The 22,563-nt window shown below is 40.0% G+C and overlaps 2 protein-coding genes across 2 annotated transcripts; both read right to left on the bottom strand.

The window, feature by feature from the left end:
* Positions 1–8,488: 8,488 nt before the first annotated feature.
* Positions 8,489–17,986, bottom strand: olfcb1 (olfactory receptor C family, b1). The gene is made up of 6 exons (XM_028397875.1): positions 17,784–17,986; positions 13,850–14,141; positions 12,902–13,690; positions 12,555–12,770; positions 11,599–11,716; positions 8,489–9,982 (listed from the first exon to the last, which is right to left on the bottom strand). The coding sequence occupies exons 1-6, from the start codon at positions 17,984–17,986 to the stop codon at positions 8,847–8,849; spliced, it is 2,754 nt and encodes a 917-aa protein (XP_028253676.1). The 3' UTR covers positions 8,489–8,846.
* Positions 17,987–20,342: 2,356 nt separating this feature from the next.
* LOC114429177 (ankyrin repeat domain-containing protein 9) lies at positions 20,343–21,777 on the bottom strand. The gene has a single exon (XM_028398071.1). It carries the CDS (start codon positions 21,585–21,587, stop codon positions 20,673–20,675), a length of 915 nt encoding a protein of 304 aa, XP_028253872.1. The 5' UTR covers positions 21,588–21,777; the 3' UTR covers positions 20,343–20,672.
* Between the last annotated feature and the right edge of the window lie 786 nt (positions 21,778–22,563).

The raw sequence follows: 22,563 nt of genomic DNA, 5'->3' as shown, positions 1-22,563 counted from the left end.
TGAAGTCACTGACCTTCTCGTTTCAGGTGTCTTGTCTTCCTCTTCCTCGTGTGATTCCTCCTCCTCCCGGTGATTACCTGCTCCGCCCGTCTCACCTGTGTCTCATTGTCTCTCCCTTCCCTCTGTATATAATGTGTGTCTTCCCTCCAGGTGCCAGTTACTCCGAGTCCAGTTTTTCCGAGCGTACCAGCCATCCAGACAGACTTTTCAACTGACAGAATCGCTAAATAATAGATGTTTCTTACTGGTGAATAAGATATAAAGAGTCATTGAATATAACTCACTCCAACTTCTCCCTCTTGGATGTAACTTTGAGGAGATCCTATTCTTAATTGTTGTTATCTTTCTAAAATTAGCAGCTGTGGCTTTAAAGGACCTACCTTCCTAGGGTTGAAGGATCACAATTAACTCCTACTGTTCAAAATATTTTGACTACCTGAAGATGTTCTTGTCTGGTTGCAGTTATTATGACTTTGAACGTGATTTTAAGAATAACAAAAATAAGCCAAAATTTACACAGATGAGATTTTTTTAGATTATTCATGACACATATATCAGTGACAACACACAGGACAAAAGGGTGGTTTGTGTGTGTGAGGTACTGGCCTCAAGTTGTGACAGGCAAACTGTATTGTCCTGCTAAACACAGCAGTATCAGAACGTGTCGTCTGGTTAAACGGAGAACTAGCATTAGATCAATTTACAGCAGCTTAGACTACATTGTCTAAATCAAACACAACAACACAGGCATGTAGGATGTATGATAACATTGTAGGATGCAGAGTGTGACTTAAGATATTAACAGGTATTTAGATAGGATAAAAAAAGTTCTGGATTTTTATAAATTTCTGTTTAACATGAAATGTGTTTGTTTACACTACAACAAAGGAATAATATAGTAGCCTTTGATAATTCCATAAATGTAAAAAAAAACTTCAAAGAGACATGGTGAACTTGGTTTTCAGCAAATGTTTGCTTTTATTGAGTCAGAGTCGAAGTAGAAAACCTGGTCAGCAAACACAGTAAGCTAACACAGACCACAAAAAAAGAAAACTGAAGAGATTGAATAATTATGAATAATTATGCAAGTCAGAAGTCTGCTCCTTCAGTTCAAAATTCTACTCAGTAGTAAGCCACCAGTGGCTGTTAACAAAATAAGTACATATTCAAGGTAGTACAATAAACTCAGTACATCAGTACATATAAAATTACCCTACAACAATACAGATAGATGTCAATAGGAGACAGTGTATGTTTATGCCATTTAGAACCACTTAAAAGAAAATACATCCTACTCTTGGAACAAACCTCTGTCAGTACAGGAAAGAAACAGGAATACATCTGTATCTATAATCCATGTCAATATTACCATTCCAATTTGTTTTCACTTTAAAAAACCTTGGCCACAGCTGGGCTCTAGGCTCTTATCACAGCAGTGCTTAGATTTGAGTGGGCAGTGTCACTCGTCATCAAAGGGCTGCCTGGCCTATAAGAAGCAAAGAAAGATTTAGTACATGAGTGGCTTATGTGGGCTAGAGCAGGCAGAGATGCTCACCTATCTTCAAAGGCTGAGAGTGGGGTAGGAGGACTAATCCAATCTGGATTAAAACAGGTAGGTTTCTAGATGCACGTAAACTGGTAGCATGCACATGGGCTCCCTAGTGTCAATTACATCAGATGTAAAGCTCTACAAGGATGTACATAAGAGACTGTCAGTTGTATTTTTAGTATTTAACTACTTAACAAACATTAAAATAAAAGCCTTAAAAAATAATCTTGGACCTTTGCTAAGGACCACACTAAAAACTGCTGTTCCCACTACTCTACTCTTCTCCTCCCATTCATCTGTTGCATCCAAATTCCTTTTAAACACAGAGAACACAGAGTAGGAGGCTTTGAGATCATGATAACATTATCTTGGTTGCTGACAATAGAGCATTGTTAGAACAGTGAACATTGTTATGCTGGTGTGAAGATAGTCAGGCTTGTAGCACAACAACTCCCAACAAATTAAGTTATATGGTGTATAGATTAGCAGAATTGCCAACACCTCTTTGGGCTTTTGTTTTTGATTACACACCTGACTAGACAGAAATAATACTGTTAAATAAAGAAAAAAATCTTTGCCCCAGAAGGAGAGTTGGGCTGGTTCTGTGCTGCTGTATGACCTATTTGTTCAGAGTGTTTATTTCTGAAGTACTGGTGCATGATATAAAGGTAGCCTGTGTGTGTTTTTTTCTGTTTAACCATAATTTATAAAATTATACAAAATATGTGTACATTGTATTTTCCTACAAGTATCTTAAATAAAAAACACATCAGCGCTCAAAGACTTAACAAATAGACACTGACACACACTGTAACTGCTATTGGTAAGTAACTAGTGATAACTAGTGAAAGGCTTACATCACTTTGTTAGTACCTACCTATATTGTGTGTTAACAGGCTCATCCTTCTTGGTCTAAGTGGAAGCCACATTGCCATCTTTGAAAAACTCTGAATGAGAAACATCACTAGGCCTCCTTTCTGATTGGGTACGACGTGAAGAGTTGTCTATCTCTCTAGTGGGTAGTCTGCCTCGAGACGCCTCTCCACATCGACTAGGGAGCACACTTCCACAGGAGTTTTGCAACTCATTTCGACAAAAGACCAACCGGGCATCTCGAAATGACACAGATGGAATGAGCACTTTGGTATTATCTGTGGCATGTGTCACTGTTTTTGCAGGACTAGTAGAAGATAAAGGACTGGAGGTGGACTGAGGTCTCAATACTGTACTTGAAAATTGGTGGCGTACAGATGGACAAGATGGTGGCAGGCGAACTCTAGAGACAGGTGGTGCTATCACAGGCAGGCTGCAAGAGGGCAATTCACCCTCATAAAATCCATTGCCCTCACATCTCTGGCTCGTTTTGGCTTGAAGGGGTGCAGGTCTTCTGCTTGATTCAACATTTCTCTTGTCAGTAGATTCTGTTAAATTGTGTAGGTGAATGATCTTGTGTGCCTGTTGGTAGAGACCATAGGTTTTCTTCATTTCAGGATCCAGCTCAGTGTCTGGTTGCTGCTCTGTATTTTGAGCCCCTACAACAACATCTTGCCCTCCAGGTTGGCCAAAAGTGTTTAATTGTGGTCTCATGCTAGCTCGACTGGGCAGCACTTCCACATTCTGCATGGACGCCTTCAGGCGCTGGGAGGTTCCCGTCTTGTGTTTTACCATTGGTATATTCTGAGCATAATATTTCTGTGACTGATCATCACTTTCGTGTAGATGCTCAGTGCTCTGGAAGGAATTGTCCATCAAAACCTCTGGGGGGGGAGGTGGTAGGCTGTCCACATCCAGGACATCCCTGCTGTCAGGCCAGCTGTTGTTGTTATTGTTGCCATTGATTAAACCCTCTTCACTACAGCTTATTACATTAGATACAAGAATCCCACTTCTCCTGACTCGATGAGGGGGAATATTTTCAAGATTCTGACTTGGTCTCCCATCAGCCCCTTGACTAAAGGTATTTATTAGTCTTCTGACAGTGTGGCGCTCTGGTGGTTTTGGTGCTAACACTGGGAAAAAACAGGATGGCTGATTTGTTTTTAATGGGCCTTTTTGTACTCCTGCAGATCCATTTAATGAATGCCGTCTAAGTCCGGCTCTATAAAAAATATAATGAGGCCCTGCTAGCTCTTTGATTTCACACATCCTCTTCATTCTCTGATCCAAATCCTTTTGGCTTTTCTGTAGCTCTTCCATTACATTTACACACCTATTGAATGAAGAGTGGTCAGGCTTGGCAGCTGTCAGCGGTCTTTTAATTGTAGACTGCTGACTGTAAATGTCATTTGCATACAAAGAGCAAAGGACCTGACAGGGATCCGGTGGAGAAGAGTATGACCTCTTTCTTCCGGGCCTGTAAATTTCATCATCTTCATACTCTTCATCCTCATAATCCTCTTCTTCTTCTTGTTCCTCTTCTTCTTCATTATCTTCATTATGGCCTACCAGATGGGGTAAATTACTAGGGAGATTATCACACGCACTTCGGATGTTGACTCCAGACCCACAACTTCCAGATTCTGCACTCCCACGGTGACGACGGTGCTTCTCAGACCCTGTTAGACTCTCATTCTCTCCCCCGATACCACTGTCCTCGCTATGCAGTGCTGAATCCTCGGGGTTAGACTTCCTCATGGCTGCCCTCTCTACCTGTGAAAGCACTTGAGACAACCTCTGCTCTGCTGCTTGCTTGGCCTCCTTCTTTTGAACCAGCAGTTTAGAGAGGGAAAAAAAATACTTCACCGCTTCCTCAATTGTGGTATCTCCCATTGTCTGGACTGAGCCTCCCACTTGCTTCATTTTTTCCATTGAATGCTGAAGCAGCTGCTGTAAAAGATCTGGAGGTGGATCAGAAGGGTAGGTTATATCAGTGCTGAGTTTAGCTGATATAACAGTTGGGCCCATCATTCCAGAAGGTAAGGTCATGTAGTCCCAATGCTCCTTCAACATCAACTCTCCCTCCTCAGCCATCTCCTCTAGAGCCTGGTTAATCTCCTCAAAGTGCAACAAAAAATCAGTCAGCATGGGCTGGAGAGACAACTGTATCTGGGCAACCTGGTCCAGCAGACCAAGCAAGGTTTCATATTTGGAGATGTTTGGGTTAAGAAAGGTATAGGCTGCCTGGTGAGCTCTTACCATGCGTGGTGGGAAATCCACCTTTGTCTGGACAACAGAAAACTTCTTCTGCTTTTCTGTAGATCTCTTCTTGCCTTTCTTTTTCTTTTGTTTCCCTGTCTTTTTATTGTTATCTGTTTGTTCAATATTACTTACTACATCTTGGGGCACCACACTGTCGACTGTTGTGCACTGTCCATTCTCTTGAATGTCCTTTTTGTTTTGGGTATCTGTTGAATCGGGCGCAGTCTCTGTTAATTGACTTTCTTCACTGAGTATTGAAGGTTTAGTTTCCTTTTCTTCAGCCTTAAAATGCATTTTTTCCATTTGAGCAGGTTTGCAATGAGCAATGTCCAATGATAGTTCAGCCCGCGTGATATTTTGAAGTCCAGCATCTTCTGGCTTTGAAAATAACTTTCCTTTAGATGGAGAGCACCCCATTTTAAATGAAAAAAAAATCTCTCCTAAAGAATAAAAATTCAAAAGACTAATTTAATAGCAAAAATATAAATCCATACATACAAATCTTTTTAAATAAGGTCATCTAAAGTCCTCCAACAAGGGTGTTTTGCATGCAGTTCATTCCCAGTGTATGGCTTCAGTTACTTGATGCTTCCTCCTCAAACCTGTGTCAAGAAGTGCAGCAAATAAACCTACATGTCAAAGCAATGTTTAAGAAGGCAAAGGAGTGAGACAGGTTTGGAGCTTTCTTCTCTCTCACTCCCTGAGCACGTACAGATGGTCACAATAAGTGCCTACACACACATGCACAGAGACCCACACACACACACACACACACACAGGCATTTATATGTAAGACTTTAAGCTCATCAGGTTAATCAGAGCCGAATTTGTCAGGTGGTGTTTTTAGCTGTGCTGGGCTCCTGGTAAAGCTTACATGCAAGTGCCAGATTCAACTGAGTGATAAACAAACCTGTTTGTAAAGGAAAGGTTTGAAGAAAGGTTCATCCATATTTGTAATTAAATAAATAAAACATGTAATTGTTATGAATCCTGTGTGTATGAGGACACCTTTGACCTATTTTTGTTCTAATCAGCAGAAATAAAAGAAGTGATTACAGTAGCTACAGTCATTATAGCAAATGACACACACACACACATATACATATGATACCATCATATCCCAGAAAGAAGACAAAAATCTCATTCATTGTGTGAATGTTCCAAATGGGTTAAAGCACAGCATAACAGACAGCTTGAGCCTAGCCATCTGTCTTAAAGCATGTCTGTAATCCCTGCCACACATGCCCAGGCTTATGACTCATGATTTGGAAGTAATGCATGAATGACAATGTAGATTCACTACAAAGTCAAATCACAAACTGCCACTACAGCATATGTAAACATATATCCGTCTGTGTTGAATCTCTGCATAATGCAACCTGGCTAACCTTAAGTTTGAATATCTTAATCTAACCAGGTTGTTTCAAAGTTCAGACCCACTGTAACTAAACAGTGAAGCACTAAAATGAATAAAGCATAATATAGGCATAAAATAAACTCCAGCCTCCTAGCAGAATATCTAGAGCAAAGTTATAGTTATATAGTTATAGCAGAGTGGCTAGATTATATCAGTCTTGTTGACAGTCTTGTTGGCAAAAATGCAACCAACTGTTGTTTTTATTGTGTGAAAATTGGAGGAGTAAAGCCTTGTTATAAAAAAGTTATATTTCAGTCGTTATGAAGTGATGCCAGTGTCTTTCAGTGCCTTCCCAAATACAGGCAAGTAACTTGCATAATATGACACATATGGTGATATGTGTGTTGTTAGATCCACTGAGCTTCATTTCTGTCTTTTTTTTTGTAGGAACTCCTCCTAGGAACTTTTGTAGGAACTCCATGGTGGTGCTGCTACATCACAGCAAGAAGGTTCCTGGCTGTGGCTAGAGCACCTGCCCATTTGCCTCTTGATGCCCAAATGTTTTTATATTGTTATTGCGTGTGAAAGTCCGTCTGTGTGGCCCAAATAATAGTAAATTAAACGAAATAATAATCATTTAGATCTATGTTGGCAGGATCCACGTCGTCGGCCACTGCTATTGTTGAAACCGAGGGAATAAAGTTTGCAGCAGTATTTGTTTGTGTCAGGGTTGTAATGGTGTGATGGAGAAATATTTGTAAAGTAAACCTGCAAACCATTTGTGGTTTAGAGTTGTTTACCAAGATAATCTTAAAGGCAGTTTCCTGCTTTCAGCTCTGTGCTAAGAATGTGATACAACACTAATGTCATAAAGCCCTTATGTCTCTAAACTGTGAATCTGTCATCCAGGTGATCTGCCTGATATCTTAAAGCAGGTGGCTTTGTAGCTAGGTTAGAGATTACTCATGCCTTTCTGCATTGCAATACTTGAACATCAAGTTTATAACAATCCAGCCATTTAACAACAGAGACACTAAGTCAGACTAGGGACAATAGACTATTGTTTGGTGTAGAGAGAAAATGATGGGGTGACTGGTAGAAGGAAGCAATCAACCTCTTGGGAAGACTGGTTGTTTTTCAGTTGATGAACATGTCAGTTTAGCAGGAAAAAAAGACCAAAACAGAGATAAAATCATGTTACAAATGCATTGGATGAGGAAATATATAATATATGTGAGTATGGCAAGTGTGCTTGTGTGTTGTACTGTTCATTTCTGCTTTCCTTTTAGTTTGTTCTACTACTCTCATCAAAGACCCAAGCAGGAGTCTTTATTGGTGTATATATCCACTTTTATACTTATTATACGCTAGGCATTCATAGCAATTTATTTTGGCAAATAATTTTTTTGTTGATTTTAAGCTTGTGTATGGATATGGTTCTGTAAAGTTTCTGTATTTCTGCAAAAAAGCACATTTTCACACAAGATCTGAAAGTAGAAAAAGAGAACCCAATAAAGCAATCACTTCAAGGTGTCAGTGAGTGCCCTGTCTCCAAAGAGATTGATTTACGGTACTCTATGTTTCTGGAAGTGTATCATGGCAACATTACATTTCTCCTCAGAAAAAGACTTGTTTATTTTAGATTCATAATTATACAATCACATAACCAGCATATAAAAACACCCAACCCAATTATGCCTGAGCCCAAAAACAATGCAATGATTAACACCATTAGAAGGGCCATAAAAATAAGTTGTACTAGATGATAAAGCTATCAAATTATCAACAAATGGACAGAATGTACCTGAGAATAGAGTTTATAGTGTAATAGCTCTATAATTATCTGCTGGCATAATCCAACTTGGGGAGACAAACATAACAGCCCTGGCAGTAACACAACATGCCATTTTTGGAGTAGAAATTGCTTCCCATATAAACATACGCAACACACTATCAAACACAATATTATTAATGGTTCTTTAGGAATTCATTTTTCTTTCTTAATCTTAATCTTTTCACATTCAACCAGCAAAACAAAACAAAAGTTTATTATTCTGTTTTTATTTAAATTCTCAATCTCAGTACAGAGAAAGTAATTATGTGGGTGATGCATTGCAAGTGGGACAAATTCCAATACTATCTGATCATGCTATAACCAAAGAAGTCATTCAGTTAGCAATATGCCAAGACAGCGGGTAGCAGCGATACAGATTTTGCAGTTAACTGATGTTGCGTATGTATTATTTGTGGACTCTATGCCATCTTTTGATTCTTGGTTGGGAATCTTGTATGTCTGTCATAGATAATAAGTCTGTCTGGGATAAATAAAGGAATTTGTGTGTCTGTGAAAGAACCTGACTGTGTACAGCTTTTGATACTGTTTCCTCTCTGGAAAAAAGGGCCAGGAACCAGAGGACACTACCTCCAAGGTCTAATTAACAAAAGTGTACTTGGATAAATCTTGCTTCTTAATTCAGACAAGACTAAAGGTATTGTTATTGGTTCTTATTTTTGACCAGGATGCAGATCAAACCACAAAAATCTGTACTATCCTACAGTATAAAAAAAATTTTCAGCCCTGCAAAATGTGTTAGTATTGAGATACTTTTTATGCAACTCGTGCAAGAAAGCACATGGATATTTTTTTAGTAGTTCAGAGTAGAGTAGTGCAGAGTAGTTCAATCAAGAGTATTTCTTATTTGCAAATTTCTAGTTTTCAGCAACTGATCTAATTTATTTTACATAAGCAGCTGTGTACAAATTATGGAATAGTAGATGTACTGATTATAATGTGTAGGCACCTTAGAGGGATTTACTCCTCTGTCTCCTTTTCAGTTGTGATTTAAAGTTGTCTGACAGTGGACAGGCATACATCTTTTCATGTGCCATGGGCATCATGGCTACCTCTGAATCAGCGGAGCTGACTATAGTTGAGACACTTGATACTGAAAACCTGACACCGTTATGTGAAGGTGTGTCAATTCCTGGGGTGTTCTTTTCTGTCTCTGTGCCTGAATCAATGTTTGGACTGGAGATAAGTCTCCATCTTCTCAGGATACTCTCCAGTGTATCAGTCTTTGATCCACAAAGAGCTTCATAGCACTTGGGTAAAAAATGGCAGAAGATGATGCCATAGTTGGATGCTAAAATGGCTGAAGCCTGTACAGGAGTATTCTCACCTGTGTTAGTTATATAGACTGGGATAAAACACACCCACACAAACAAGTACATCAGCATGCTAAAAATAATATAACCCGTTTCACTGAACTCCTGGGGTACCTTCCTGCCTTTAAATGCCAACAGGAAGCCAACCAATGCTAGCAGAGCTATGTAGCTCAGCATAATGCCAAAACCAATGTATGTTTTTCCTTCTCTACATTGTACTATTTTCCTCATGTTTTGCGGAGATGGAGGTGTGTCATCAATATCAGGAGAATCAAAAATCAGCCAGAGAAGGCAGATAATCCCCTGGAGAGAGGTCATAACAATGACAATCAGTGGTGGTTTGTATAGTTTGTGTAGTTGTCTCTTTGTGAGCTGCCCAAAAGGAAGAAATACCAGAAAGGTACGATAGGCTTTTACTAAGATGCAGGATACACACAAGGTGAAACCCATGGCGTACATAACCTGACGGGCCCGGCACAGATGTGTACTGGGTTTGCCCATGAAGCATACCACACTTGCAAAGCTCACAGCCAAACCAGCCATCATTACACTCGACAGTCTCACCTCAGCTCTTTTCATGGGAAAAGATTCTCTGTACACTATAAAGATAATGAAGATAACCAACAAGAGCATGACGCCAAGGGCAGCAGCTGATATCATGGTAATCGGATGAGGATCACTCCAATGCAGGTAGTACTCTGTTCTTGCCCTACATTGAGTCTCACCCTTGAGAGACCAAGTACCATTTGGACACTTCTTGCAGTCATGAAGATCTGTTGAATAAAATTACAGAATTAATATTATGCCTGCAATTCACAGAGATATTAATATAAAGTATACTAGAAATAACTCACACTGTAAACATGTGGTAATGCAAATATACAAAGGATCCATTCATAAATATTTGCAGAATTGCTAAGAACACATTTTCAAGTATTTAATAGGAAAACGCATTTCACTGATTGATTGTATATCTATCCAATTTGTCCAGAAGGAATTTATTCTGTGTCTGTTTGTACTGGCCACTGGAAATCTGACTTATATCCACAGAGAGCTGTGGTTATTGATCTTTGTGTGACCAAGTGTAGTAAAACATGATCATTGATGATGATGAAGATGTAAATAAGAGGTAGTTAAATAAGTCAGTGCTATCATTAAAACAGTGTTTTATCATTAAAACATTGATGACAAACAAGTGATTTCATCAGTCGCACAGTAAAAATATCATATAAGATGTTAAAAAATATAGTACAATATGCAACCACTATGCAACAAGAATATGGATATTAGGGATGCATCTTTTTAGTTTTTGCCTTGTCTCTTTTATCTACAAATACTCAATAGCAACTCTTTGTGTTTGATACAGATACCACACCTTTAAGTATCTGCTGATACTGATATCAATCTTTTACCCTCTCTGGTTATAAGTGAGTCCTTTGCATGGATGCCTTATGCGTAACCTGGTCAACTAAAACAAAATCACAAAATAAATATTCTATCAAAAGGACATTTTTGGAGCATGTAGGTGCTGATGCTGCAGCAGTAGAGAATGGTTTATATTATATTTATTACATATTACTGAGACTACCTATCTTTTTTTTAATTAATGATCTTACAAGTTGTCTTTTTTTTCATCATTTTGTTCTTTCTTGAAATTAGCAGCAGAATAGCTTTGTGGACTTAATATTATCTAACTGGAAAGTAGACTGTGTTTAAGGAATGTAAGGAATATAAACAGAAACCACAGTAGAGCAGTATAGAGAGAATGAAGGCCACACTTTCAGTCATGGCCTTCCTCTGCTGGGGACACACCTACACACTGTGGTAACACAGACGAGGCTGCTTTCTCTGTCTGTAGAGAAGTTTAAAATAAACATCTGAATGGCTCCTGTCTTATCAGCTTTTTAGTCATGTCTGTGCTCACTCTGTTCATCACTAGCAGAGCAGAGGGGGGTCTTGAAATTGAGCTAAAATGTCTGATATTGGGAAAAACAAATTGTACAGGCTTCTATTTTTTTTACAATATCTATATTTGTATGATACTAATAAAATACTAATAAGGACATATGTGAGTGTTATGTGACCATCTACATAGAAATGAAGTGTTTGAGTCGATCACAGCACTTCACTGGTTAAAGTTACATATGACCTCCTCATGGCTTACGACCCTGGTGCTGTCTCTGTGCGTGCTCTGTACTGCACCTCAGTGCTGCTTTTGATGCCACAGATCACATGTATGTGTGTTACAAGAGATAAGATCAGCAAGAAAGATCATGTTTGTTCTGTTCTAGCTTCTCTTCATTGGCCTCCAGAATGTTGAGCTTATCAACAATAATAAAAAGCCCCTTTATCTTAAGTGGTTTTAAATGTTGACACTGATTTGCTATACCCCAGGCATCTGAATAAGTCCCCTCCACGCACTGGGTGCAGTTGTAGCAACAGGACATGTTCAATATCTTCTTCACCCATCCAGGAGGGCAGCTTTCTGAGCATCTGGATTGTGGGGTCTGTAAGAGGAAAAACAAAAGAACAGCAGGTCAGTGTATTGACAGATAGCTTGTAGAGTAGGTTCTACTTTGTACCTCTAACATTAAAACATTATAAAGGACACTTCACACCCTGGACACCCCCTGTTTGAAATGTTGTCTTCTGGCAGGCGGTGCAGACTAATTAATTAATTAAAGGACAAACAGACTCAAAAGCAGTTTCCAACTGCAATAACTGTTCTCAATACTACTAAGAAATAATGTGCACAATTACTGTTTAATCAATCGTATTCTGACAGAACAACTTAGATCTAAATTATATTTTTTTTATAGACTGAAAGATGCACTGACTGGAGAGCACTTTAAATTCCGTTGTACTTGTGACAGTGACAAAAAAGATCTATTCTATTCTATTCTATAGCTCATTCTTTTCAAACTGGTTAGAATTAAATCAGGTTCTTTGTCACAACAGCAGTCACTGTACAATGCGTGTTTATCACACTGACAGACTGCTGTTGTGTTTCCAGCACTCTTCAAGGTTCAGCTACTGTACATTCTCTGGACATAAATCATGCTTTTTTGTATATTTGGAGTTCTCTAAGGCAATCACTTAAAAGCCAGCTAGTACATTTTTCTCTCTGCAACACTGTCCTTAAGTTAGTAAGTAAGTATTTTTTTTCTAATAGTACATGCTCTGACTTATCTTGCTAAATGTTAGCTGCTGTAACTGCTTTTTAATAAAATCTTCAGGGTTTATGTAACTACAGCTAAGGTCTTGAATTTTCTCTTTTTTGACAAATCAAATTGGCTACTTGGACTACCGGTAGTAAAAAAAACAACCATATGGCCATTATCTTACCGATGTATTAGCTGTTAAAAGCCAGGTCGATTCTTTCACATCAAGTTCCATTTGATTAGTAGGGATGTGATATCTCCCAGTCCTTTTAAATGCTCTCTGGTTGCCGTCCTTTTTCCACATAATCAGATCGTATCCATTTGTGAATTCGCCATTGTTATCAAAGGAGTACAACTGGTTCTGAAATTCAAATTTCACTTGTTTCAGTTCTATAAGAAGCTGTAAAAGAAAAGACAGAATGTCAATTAAAATACTGTGAAATATTGTTTGAAGAAGTAAGCACACTAGATGGGATATAAATTTGACAGAACAAAAACCAACACACGTTAATGTAAACCAGCACCGCTCACCTTCCATGGTGGGAAGTTCAGTTCTCCTGAGCATAAGGAACCATTGCAGTGCAGTAGCTTTTTGAGAGCATTTGCTATGGCCCAAACAGCTACTCTTTGCAGGTAAGGTTCACTTGTATCCATTGCCTTTACAAGATAGTCATCAGTTTGATTTGATAGGTCTTTTGGAGGACTGTTTGAGAAACATTCTGACACAGAACAGTTGAATCTCAGGTTCTTGTACTCTTCAATAAAGTGGTTGTATCCGTCTAAGGGTGGTGCAAGATTCTTGAGATAATTATCAAATGCTTCACTCTTCGATGCAATGAAGGTAAAGCCCAAAATGTCCCCAACCTCGTTGATCCCATCCATTTGGGCAAGGGATAAGCTTCTGGACCAAGCATCACTGGAAATCCAGACCCTTGATGTGTTTGTTCTGATCATTTCCTTAAAGAGGACCTCCACCAGCTCTGACTTGAGGATTAGCAGCACCACCTGAGCATTGGAAGAGCGAATCACCTGGGCTACCTCTGTGATGCGTTGTTTGCTGTTTGACTGATCAAGGTAATTAGGCAACACCTCCTGGTAAGCCAAGCAAACACTATTTGCCTCTGCATCCCCAAGAAAGCTTTGGAATGCTGCTTTGCCATAGTCATCGTCCCCATATACAACTCCAACCCAGTTCCAACCATAGTAGTGCATCAATTTGGCTACTGCTTTGGTTTGATGCTTGTCACTGGGAATAGTCCTTAAAAACACTGGGTAGCGCAGCTTGTCACTGAGTTCTGGTGAAGATGATGCACTGCTCAGCTGATGAGATCAAATCAGAAAAAGAATTTATTTACAAAAAAACACTACAAAAAAACAGCTACTGCATGTATTATTCAAGAATCATTACTTTTAGGTAAACAAATGATTTTAAGAGGGAACATTAATTTACTAGAAACTCTGCAGTAAAATGTCACTTACCAGAGGGACCATATAAACATTCAGGAGTCTAGCCACAGCAATCGACTCCTCAGAGTACAGCGCTCCTAAAATAACTTTGACTCTAGGTCTGAATTCGGAGTAGTCGCATTTGGCGTGTGTAGAACTGTTGATAGCAAGCATATGCCCCACATTTTGCAGTGCTTTGCTGGCATACGAGCATGTGTCACACATGATATATCCAAGTCGCAGTCCAGGTAGGAAGCCAGCTGCATTTACTTCCTCAATTTCATGGATTGCAGCCAAGGATCTTACAAATGTTGACAGATCAAAACTAAGAAAAGTCAAAAAAAACAAAAACAATTATTACATGGCAGAGTGCAGAACGTTAGGGAAACCCCCCCGTCTCTCTCGCTACATTTCGCTCGCTACAACTCTGATTTCTAGCAACATAGCCAAGTTTATTAGACCAACCTGAAAACCCAGGGTCGAGACCAGGAGGCAGAGTTGCTGTCCTACACACCTCTCTAAGCTTAACAATGTTATTGAAGTGGTGTCAATCGCACGTCCTCCCACAGTTCATCAATAACACAAGTTAAGATATATTAATCATAATACCCTCATAAAAATACACACTAACACACACAAACACATAGAACAAGGTAACAGAACACTCAGGTGTGGATTGTTTAACATACGATTCATCGCTCTTAGTTAATGACTTAATTATTGATCATCACACTGATATATTTTGTCTCACTGAGACTTGGTTACAGGATGAAGAATATGTTGCTTTAAATGAATTTAAATGAACGAGTCTCACTCTCAGCCTGTCTCACGAAGCTGGAAGAAGTCAGAATTTGTTTTACTCATCGTAGTGTATCGTCCACCTGCTGCTGCTTATTCAGAGTTCCTGCTGGAGTTTTCAGACTTCTTATCAAGTTAGTGCTCAGCACAGATAAAGACATTATAGTGGGTGACTTTAACATTCATATGGAAGTCGACTCCGACAGTCTGAAGATTGCCTTCAACTCACTCTTGGATTCAGTTGGGTTCTCTCAGTTAGTAAATGAACCCACACACTGTCACGGTCACACCTTCAATCTGGTTCTCACCTACGGCCTGGAAGCTGAGAACCTGCTAGTGTGGTCTCAAAATCCTGTTCTTTCAGATCACTCATTAATTACCTTTGACTTCTCTCGTTCAGACCTATCAGCATCTGAGGAAAAGGTCTACTACAGCTGATGTCTGTCTGAAGACATTGTATCGCAGTTTAGGACAGCAATCCTACCAGTACTCCCCATGTATAAGTACTGATGGGGGTACCAACTTAAATATTACTCCTGCAGAAATGGACTGCTTTGTCAACAACACTGCAGACACACTACACTCAGTCTTAAACAGGATTACTTCACTGAAGAAGAAAACTACAAATCAGAAGAGGCTAGCTTCATGGTACAACTCAAATATCCGATCACTGAAACGGATCACAAGGATGGAGAGGAAGTGGCAGTTCTCTAAATCAGATGACTCCCAGAGGGAGCTAGGACAGCCTACTATTCATCACTAATAGAAGAAAACAAGAACAACCCGCGCTTTCTCTTTAACGCTGTAGCCAGACTGACAAAGAGCCACAGCTCTGTGGAGCCTCGCATTCCTGCAGCTCTTAGTAGTTAAGACTTCATGAGCTTCTTCACCGATAAAATCACCACCAACAGCACTGCGCTGGTTTAAATCATATTTATCTGACAGATTTCACTTTCATGTTAATGATGTTTCCTCCTCATGTACAAGGGTTAATCATGGTGTTCCACAGGGTTCTGTGCTCGGACCGATCTTGTTCACCCTCTATATGCTCCCTCTAGGAAACATCATCCAGAAACACGGCATAAACTTTCATTGTTATGCTGATGATACCCAGCTGTATTTATCCATGAAGCCTGAAGAAACTGAGCCGCTAGTCAGACTACAGGCATGTCTAAAGGACATAAGAGACTGGATGTCCTCCAACTTTTTACTATTAAACTCGGACAACAGTGGCACAGTGGTATAGCAGGGTTGTCCAGTAACCAGAAGGTTGGTGGTTCGATCCCGACTCCTGTTGTGTGTTCTTGGACAAGACTGTCCACCTTACTCCATCAACAGTCTGCAGCTGATCCAGAATGCAGCAGCTAGAGTTCTGACAGGAAGCAGCCAAAGGGATCATATCTCTCCTGTTCTAGCGACTCAAGAATATGCTTCAAGTTCCTTCTTCTAACCTACAAGGCTCTTCATGGACTTGCAGTAGAATGGGAGGACGAGCTTTTAGCTATCAGGCACCGCTATTATGGAACCAGTTACCAATCTGGGTCCGAGAGGCAGACACTGCCTTCCTTAGACTAGACTTAAAACTTTTCTGTTTAGTAAGGTGTATAGTTAGCCTTAGACCTAGTGTGTAGGGCTGGTAGGTATAGTTACAGTCGCCTCAGCCACAGGTATAACAGGTGTCATAGGGCTGATAAAATCTTAACTTTTAGCACAACTATGCTGCTCTAGGTCTACGTTGTCGGGGGGCACAAACATGATCCACTGAGCAGTTTCCCTCTCACCCTCTGACCTCTCCTCTACTCTCCTTAGTCTGGCTCACACTGGGTAATATCGTCTCATAATCTGTGTTTATTGTCTTCCTCGTAGTTTTGTGCCTCGCTCTCGCTCTCTCTCTTTGCAGGTCTCAAGACCTGCATACTGAACTGCAGTCCGGCCCCTTAACTCTCCTGTGCTCATTGACTTCATCAGCCCCTGCTGCTCATCTTTGCTTTGATTACTATCAAATTACTATTACTACTTATGGACTGACGATATATATAGAAATCCATTATAATATAATCACTGTTTCATCTTGCTGTCGTTTGCTCTGTACTGTACCATGTTTGCTGCATGTTTAATCCTCTCTCTCTCTCTCTCCTTCATCCTCTCTGTCCTGTCTCCCTCTTCTTCTCCTCCTCTACCCGGCCGACTAGCAGCAGGACTGGTTCCCCCTTAAGTAGACGGGTCCTGCTCAAGGTTTCTTCCTCTTAAAGGGAGTTTTTCCTTGCCACAGTGCTCTTAGGGGGGTTCAGGTTCTGGGTCTTACGTTCTGACTTTCTGTGAAGCGCTTTGAGACAATGACGTGAAATTACTCTGCAGTCAGGCTACTGTCCTCGACAAGCAGCGACCCTGAGCTCCTCCCCCGCCTCCTCACATTAACAAGCGGTCAGTCTCTCTGTGGCTTCACGCTGCAGGTTCAGCTGCAGCAGAGCAGATAGACCCGCAGCACTCTGCGTCCAATCGTGTAAATAGCATATTTCAATGGCAAAAATAAAAACACGGACATCAGCACCGTTAGCTTAAGCTAGCGTAGTCATAGAGTTCAGGCTATCCAACTAGCATGTCGTTCTCTGTCCGGCGGTGGGAGTATGTGTTCAGTTTGTTTAATAAAAGAACAAAGTGTAGACCTGTTCTAAAGGAAAGGTTTTCTTAAATGGCTTCTGTTATGATCTGGTGCTATATAGAAAATAAAATGAAATGAATTTGACTTAACCTGATATCTGATAGGGGAAACACTGAACTGATTCTTAAATATGGTAAATGTTGGATAATTAGGATATATATTTTATGCTCATCTGGTATTTCCAGAGTGTTAAAAGTAGAAAAATCCTCAACAATGAGAACCGAACCGAACCAAAAACCGTGACCTCAGAACCGTGATACGAACCGAACCGTGGATTTAGTGAACCGCTCCACCCCTAAAGTTATAAAAACTATAAAACCTGGAATTTCAGTAACCAAATGTATGAATTTCTTTATTACCTTCTGAGCAGTTTTTACTCAGTAAAATCCATATTCAGTGTATTTAGTAAAAAACATAAACACATTAACAGGGAACCAAAGTGCCTAAATAAACAACCTTTACCTCTATGGTTGAAAAAGCCATTAAGATTTAAGATATTTCACTCACCCTGAGCAGTGAAAGTTTTCAGGTCTAATCCGTTCATGTACTGCCGTCACTTTCTGATGACATGGCAACAATATACCTATCACAACGTCCCCAGGAGCATAGGCCCCACAAACGGACTGAGCAAAGTCACATCCATCCACATGAACCAGGGTGTAGCTCAGCACCCAGGCTGAAAAAAAGGAGAATATATGGCACATGTGCATCTTCGCTGGAGTAGGTGACAAATGCACCAGTGGATACAAGAACACTCTTATGCCCTCAGATGGAATTTGGGCGGTGCGATAGAGACAGCACATGTAAGAAACCTGTTATGGTGGAACTGTAATAAAAACTTTTTTTTGTAAGATGTCATCATATGTCATCAGGTGTTCCAGTTTGAATGAGGAAGTGCTTATTTATATACAATTCTGTAGAAAACAATGTGTCCCTCCCCAGGAAGTCTAAGAATTAAGCTGAAGTGAGACAATGAATATAATGTATTGTGTAATGAGTGGTCAGACTAGAATTCATCATGCAATGATCTAGCAGAACAAGAAAAAGACAGAGAAAACACAAGGCAGTGCCACATCGTCTCCAGTCAAACACTTCACCTTTGTAATGCTTATTCCTCTATTGCTGTTTTTCATTGCAAGCATAGTTTTGTCACACTTCATTGTCAAATGTAGCCACTATTCCAAGCACAGGTGTTTAAGAGGCTGGTGTTGCTGTTAAAGGAGGATGTTTTTTTATGGTCAATATGAACAGCAGGGATGGCTGCAGTGAGTACATGTTTTAAGACTGGCAGAGTGGCTCTCCACTGCTAATGAGCAGAATGGATTGGGAGAGGAGTAATATGTCATGACATGTAAACATAACATGACACACAATTCACACATATACTTAGAACCTAAATCAGTGAATGAATTGAAAAACCTTAAATAATGAACATGGACTTCATTACTTTACATATTTAGCTACATAAATTTTATATGAAACTAAAATACTGTAACAATACTGTAATTCCAAATTACATGTTACCTTTACTGTAGGACTGAGCCTAATATCTACCACTGTGTAGTAGTTTAACCTATTGCGTTTATTCATTTTAAATATGTATGTATGTTTTAATATGTAGAACATATTAGAAACAGTCAATTTGTGTTTTTCAATGCAAACGGTTAAGACATATGATGCTCACTCATTCTTGCCCATCAAGGTGTACCATGAGAGTTTGGCAAAGGCAGAATTTTTGTTGCCAAGTAGGGTGATGTGTTTGACTATGGAAATGGCATCATCTAGTGGACAAAATCTAAAATTGATTTAGGAAGATTTCTACAGCTGCTTCTCAGAGTAAAATCATATTTTCATCAAACTAGTGATTCATGTGTTTGCTGTCTTCCTCGTAGTTTTGTGCCTCTCTCTCTCTCAGCAGGTCTCTCTGCCTCCAGACCTGCAGTCCGGACCCTGAATATTCCAATGCTTACTATTAAATTACTATTACTATTTATTGACTGACAATATATATTGTATAGATAGACACTTAAGGGGGTTCAGGCTCTGGGTCTCTGTGAAACGCTTTGAGACCATTTCTGATTGTAAAATGCACTATATAAATTGAATTGAATTAAATAAGGGAGTGTAATTGAACTAGGGTTTATAAATCCTGAAAAACTGACCAAGAACCTCAGACATTTTCCCCTGTGTGCACCTTTCTTCCTGAATATGCTCAAAGGAGAGTTGGTCCAATACAGCATAAAAGTAGGCCTTTGAGTTTATGCTGATTATTCTTGGCCCAGAGCATGTTTGAGTACCACGACTTATATGAAGGGGTAGAATTGCTCTCAAATGAAATTAAATAAAACACCTGATAAAAAAAGTTGTACAAGGGAGATATTTAACATGTGTCTTTACCACCCTGTCTGAGAGTCTGGTGTGCATGCTGGAATATAGAGACAGGCAAATAAACCAGGCAGATTATAGCCTACCTGCAGAATACCAGATGAGCTTTAATGGAAACACCTTGTTGTGATACTTTGCTAAAAAAAAGAGCTACCCTTAGACATAAACACTGTAAAGGTTCAATAGCAGCAACCTGACAGCTCCACAAATGTCATTTTGATCATAAAAGAAATGTAACACAAAGTACTGTAGCTACAATATTGTAAATGTGAACAGCAAGGTCGCTGTTTATAAGGTGCCATGGTGTAACATCAGTGTGTCCCAACTGTATATAATAAAGGCAAAAGTAGGCCTTTAAAAGTATGTCATTTTTGAGGGCCGCTGCACAAGAAGTATGGACATACAGTATACTCCTCCTTAGCATAACATTTTTTTTAAAGATTTTTTTCTGCTTCAAAGGAAAACTTGGTTCTGTGTGTTCAGATCCACCAAACATGAGTCAAGAAAGAATGAGATCACTTTGTTTACTATTTATTTAAAAAAGATAGTCATCCAATGAGGTTTTCTAATAATACAGGAACACTACATAATAATATAGGATTATTTAACATTAATATGTTAATTAAAATCAGCATTAACTAAATAAAGGAATTCTTAACATATCTTAATGTAGCAGACTATCATCAGTGTTGGTTTACTTCTCTGATGTGTGTGTTGTAAAAAGCCTTAACACGTTTGAACAGACCTGCGCAAAGTATGGCCCCCTGCCCTTTCACTGCGGCTGGAGAACAGGTTGGTTCTTTGATGTTCCAATAGCTGTGAACAACAGTGAACGACAAATGACTCTCACAGTGATGGCAATGTAATGTACAGTAGGTAGACACTGTCACAAAGTCAGACAAACTGATTCATAGGGTATGACTGTACTAAGTAACTTAGTGGGTTAACAGACTGAAGTTAATTGAGACGACCCGCTGTTTTCCTGAAGGATAGTGTTAACTTAGAACTAGACTAGAGCAGTAATAGTTTAGTCATACTATCACACTCTTTAGTGTCCTGCCGGCCGCCGTGAACAGGAAGGCCCATCGGTTTGAGAGAAGGGGGTATTGGCAGGTCATTTAGGCTGTCCGGGAAGGTCGCAGGACTCAGCTGCTTCAGAACTGTCTGCATGGCGGTGAGCACCAGAGGCGCCGGGCTCTTTCCAGTCAGGTACTTGTACATCTCCTTGCCCAGCACCTTGCTCCAGCGCTCTGGCTCCCTGTCCAGAGCCCCCTTCAGTTTAAACCGAACCTTCGGCATAAACATAAGCAGGTTGTCCAGGCACTGCCTCCTCTCCCCACCATTCATCACTTTAGAGTCCCTGAGTTTTTCCAGAATGACGTCCAGCGGGGTCAGGCCGTTGGGGTCCTGGTCGTGTGGGGACGCTCCATTTCCCAGCAGCATGATAACCGCCTGGGGCCGCAGAAGCTCACAGGCCAAATGCAACGGTGTTGAGCCGTCATCCGTAGCAAAACACCCTCTTCGGTCCGTGTGAGGGGACATACTGGCCATCCGATGAGTTTCCTGTAAGATAAGGCCTAGAATGTAGCGCCTGTCATAGCGGACAGCCATGGCCAGGTGAGGGGAAGAAGACGTGCAGCAGCAGAAACGCTCCCCGGGCTTTGCAAGAGCCTCGTCTCTGTATCGCCTGAGTAGGTACTGGGCGTACGCCTGGTGGTCGTGAACTATAGCGTAAAGCAACGCTTCTGACGGCGTGTAAATTCTCAGGCTGGCGTCCTCCTCCTGGTAAAATGTCTCCATCGTTCGCATGTCCTCCAGCATCCAGACCGGTTTCAGGTCCCGGACAGCCCGGTAGAAGAACAAGGAGAAAGACTTCTGGTGCTTCTCAATGCGCCGCGCCCCCAAGCCTACGGTTAAAGAGGCCATGGCGATTCGAGAAACGTTGTGTCCTCAGCGGCTCAATGTGTCTTCCATTGCTCTGGGCTTCAGTAACCTGCGGTATGACGGACAGAATGCAGAAACGTTGTGATTACATCAGAAAAGAGGCGTAGGACCTCTAACGGCAGCTATGTCAACACAGACTGACAGCCCCGCATTCCTGTACCCTCACATAGCTGTAGAGCTGCAGTATTGATCCAGTGCGCATGCTCACTCAAAATGTCTCTAAAACTTTATTGACAACCACACCATTCGGCGATCTTAGATCTTAAGAATTCATTATTCAACAAATGGTCTGATTCCTGATGAATAAATAAATAAACAAATACCATGTTATTTATTTATTTATTTCAAAGGACTTTGGTGTATTGCCGCTGTAACAGTGACATTTCCCAGTTTGGGATGAATTAAGTAGGCTACTATTAATTAAGTAGGCCTACTATACTATAGTATACAATTAAGTACTATTCTATTCTGTATTGTTCTATTATAAAAATGTCATTAGTAAAATAAATATGCTAGCTTTACAGCCATGAATTGTTAAAAATGTAATCAATATGCTTTGTTTTATTCAAATGAGCTTATGTGAATGTAGCAATAACAGGAATAACTGACGTTTACAAAGAAAAGAAGAAATAGGATAAATGTGTGGTTCTGTGTGTTTTGTCTGGTCTTCTGCCCCACTGGAACAGATACTAATGAAAGCTTTCATTGTTCAAACTGAATCTAGATTTCCTAGTCTTGTTTTACTTAGTCTCTTTGACATTATGTGTAAAGGTATAATGATCACATGCTTAATGTTAACATGTATGCATATTATGTTACACTTGTGTGTTTGACATAAGCACCATCTTAACTTCTTTAACTTATATTAAGCCATTGCTCCAAATTTACTTCAGTGTTTTGTCATCAGCACATAGTCCAAAGTACTTTTAAGAATGTGTTAAGAGAGTAGATGTTATCT

This window comes from Parambassis ranga, chromosome 24 (genome assembly GCF_900634625.1).
Source record: "Parambassis ranga chromosome 24, fParRan2.1, whole genome shotgun sequence".
NCBI lineage: Eukaryota > Metazoa > Chordata > Actinopteri > Ambassidae > Parambassis > Parambassis ranga.
This window is presented reverse-complemented; position numbering and strand designations above follow the sequence as displayed.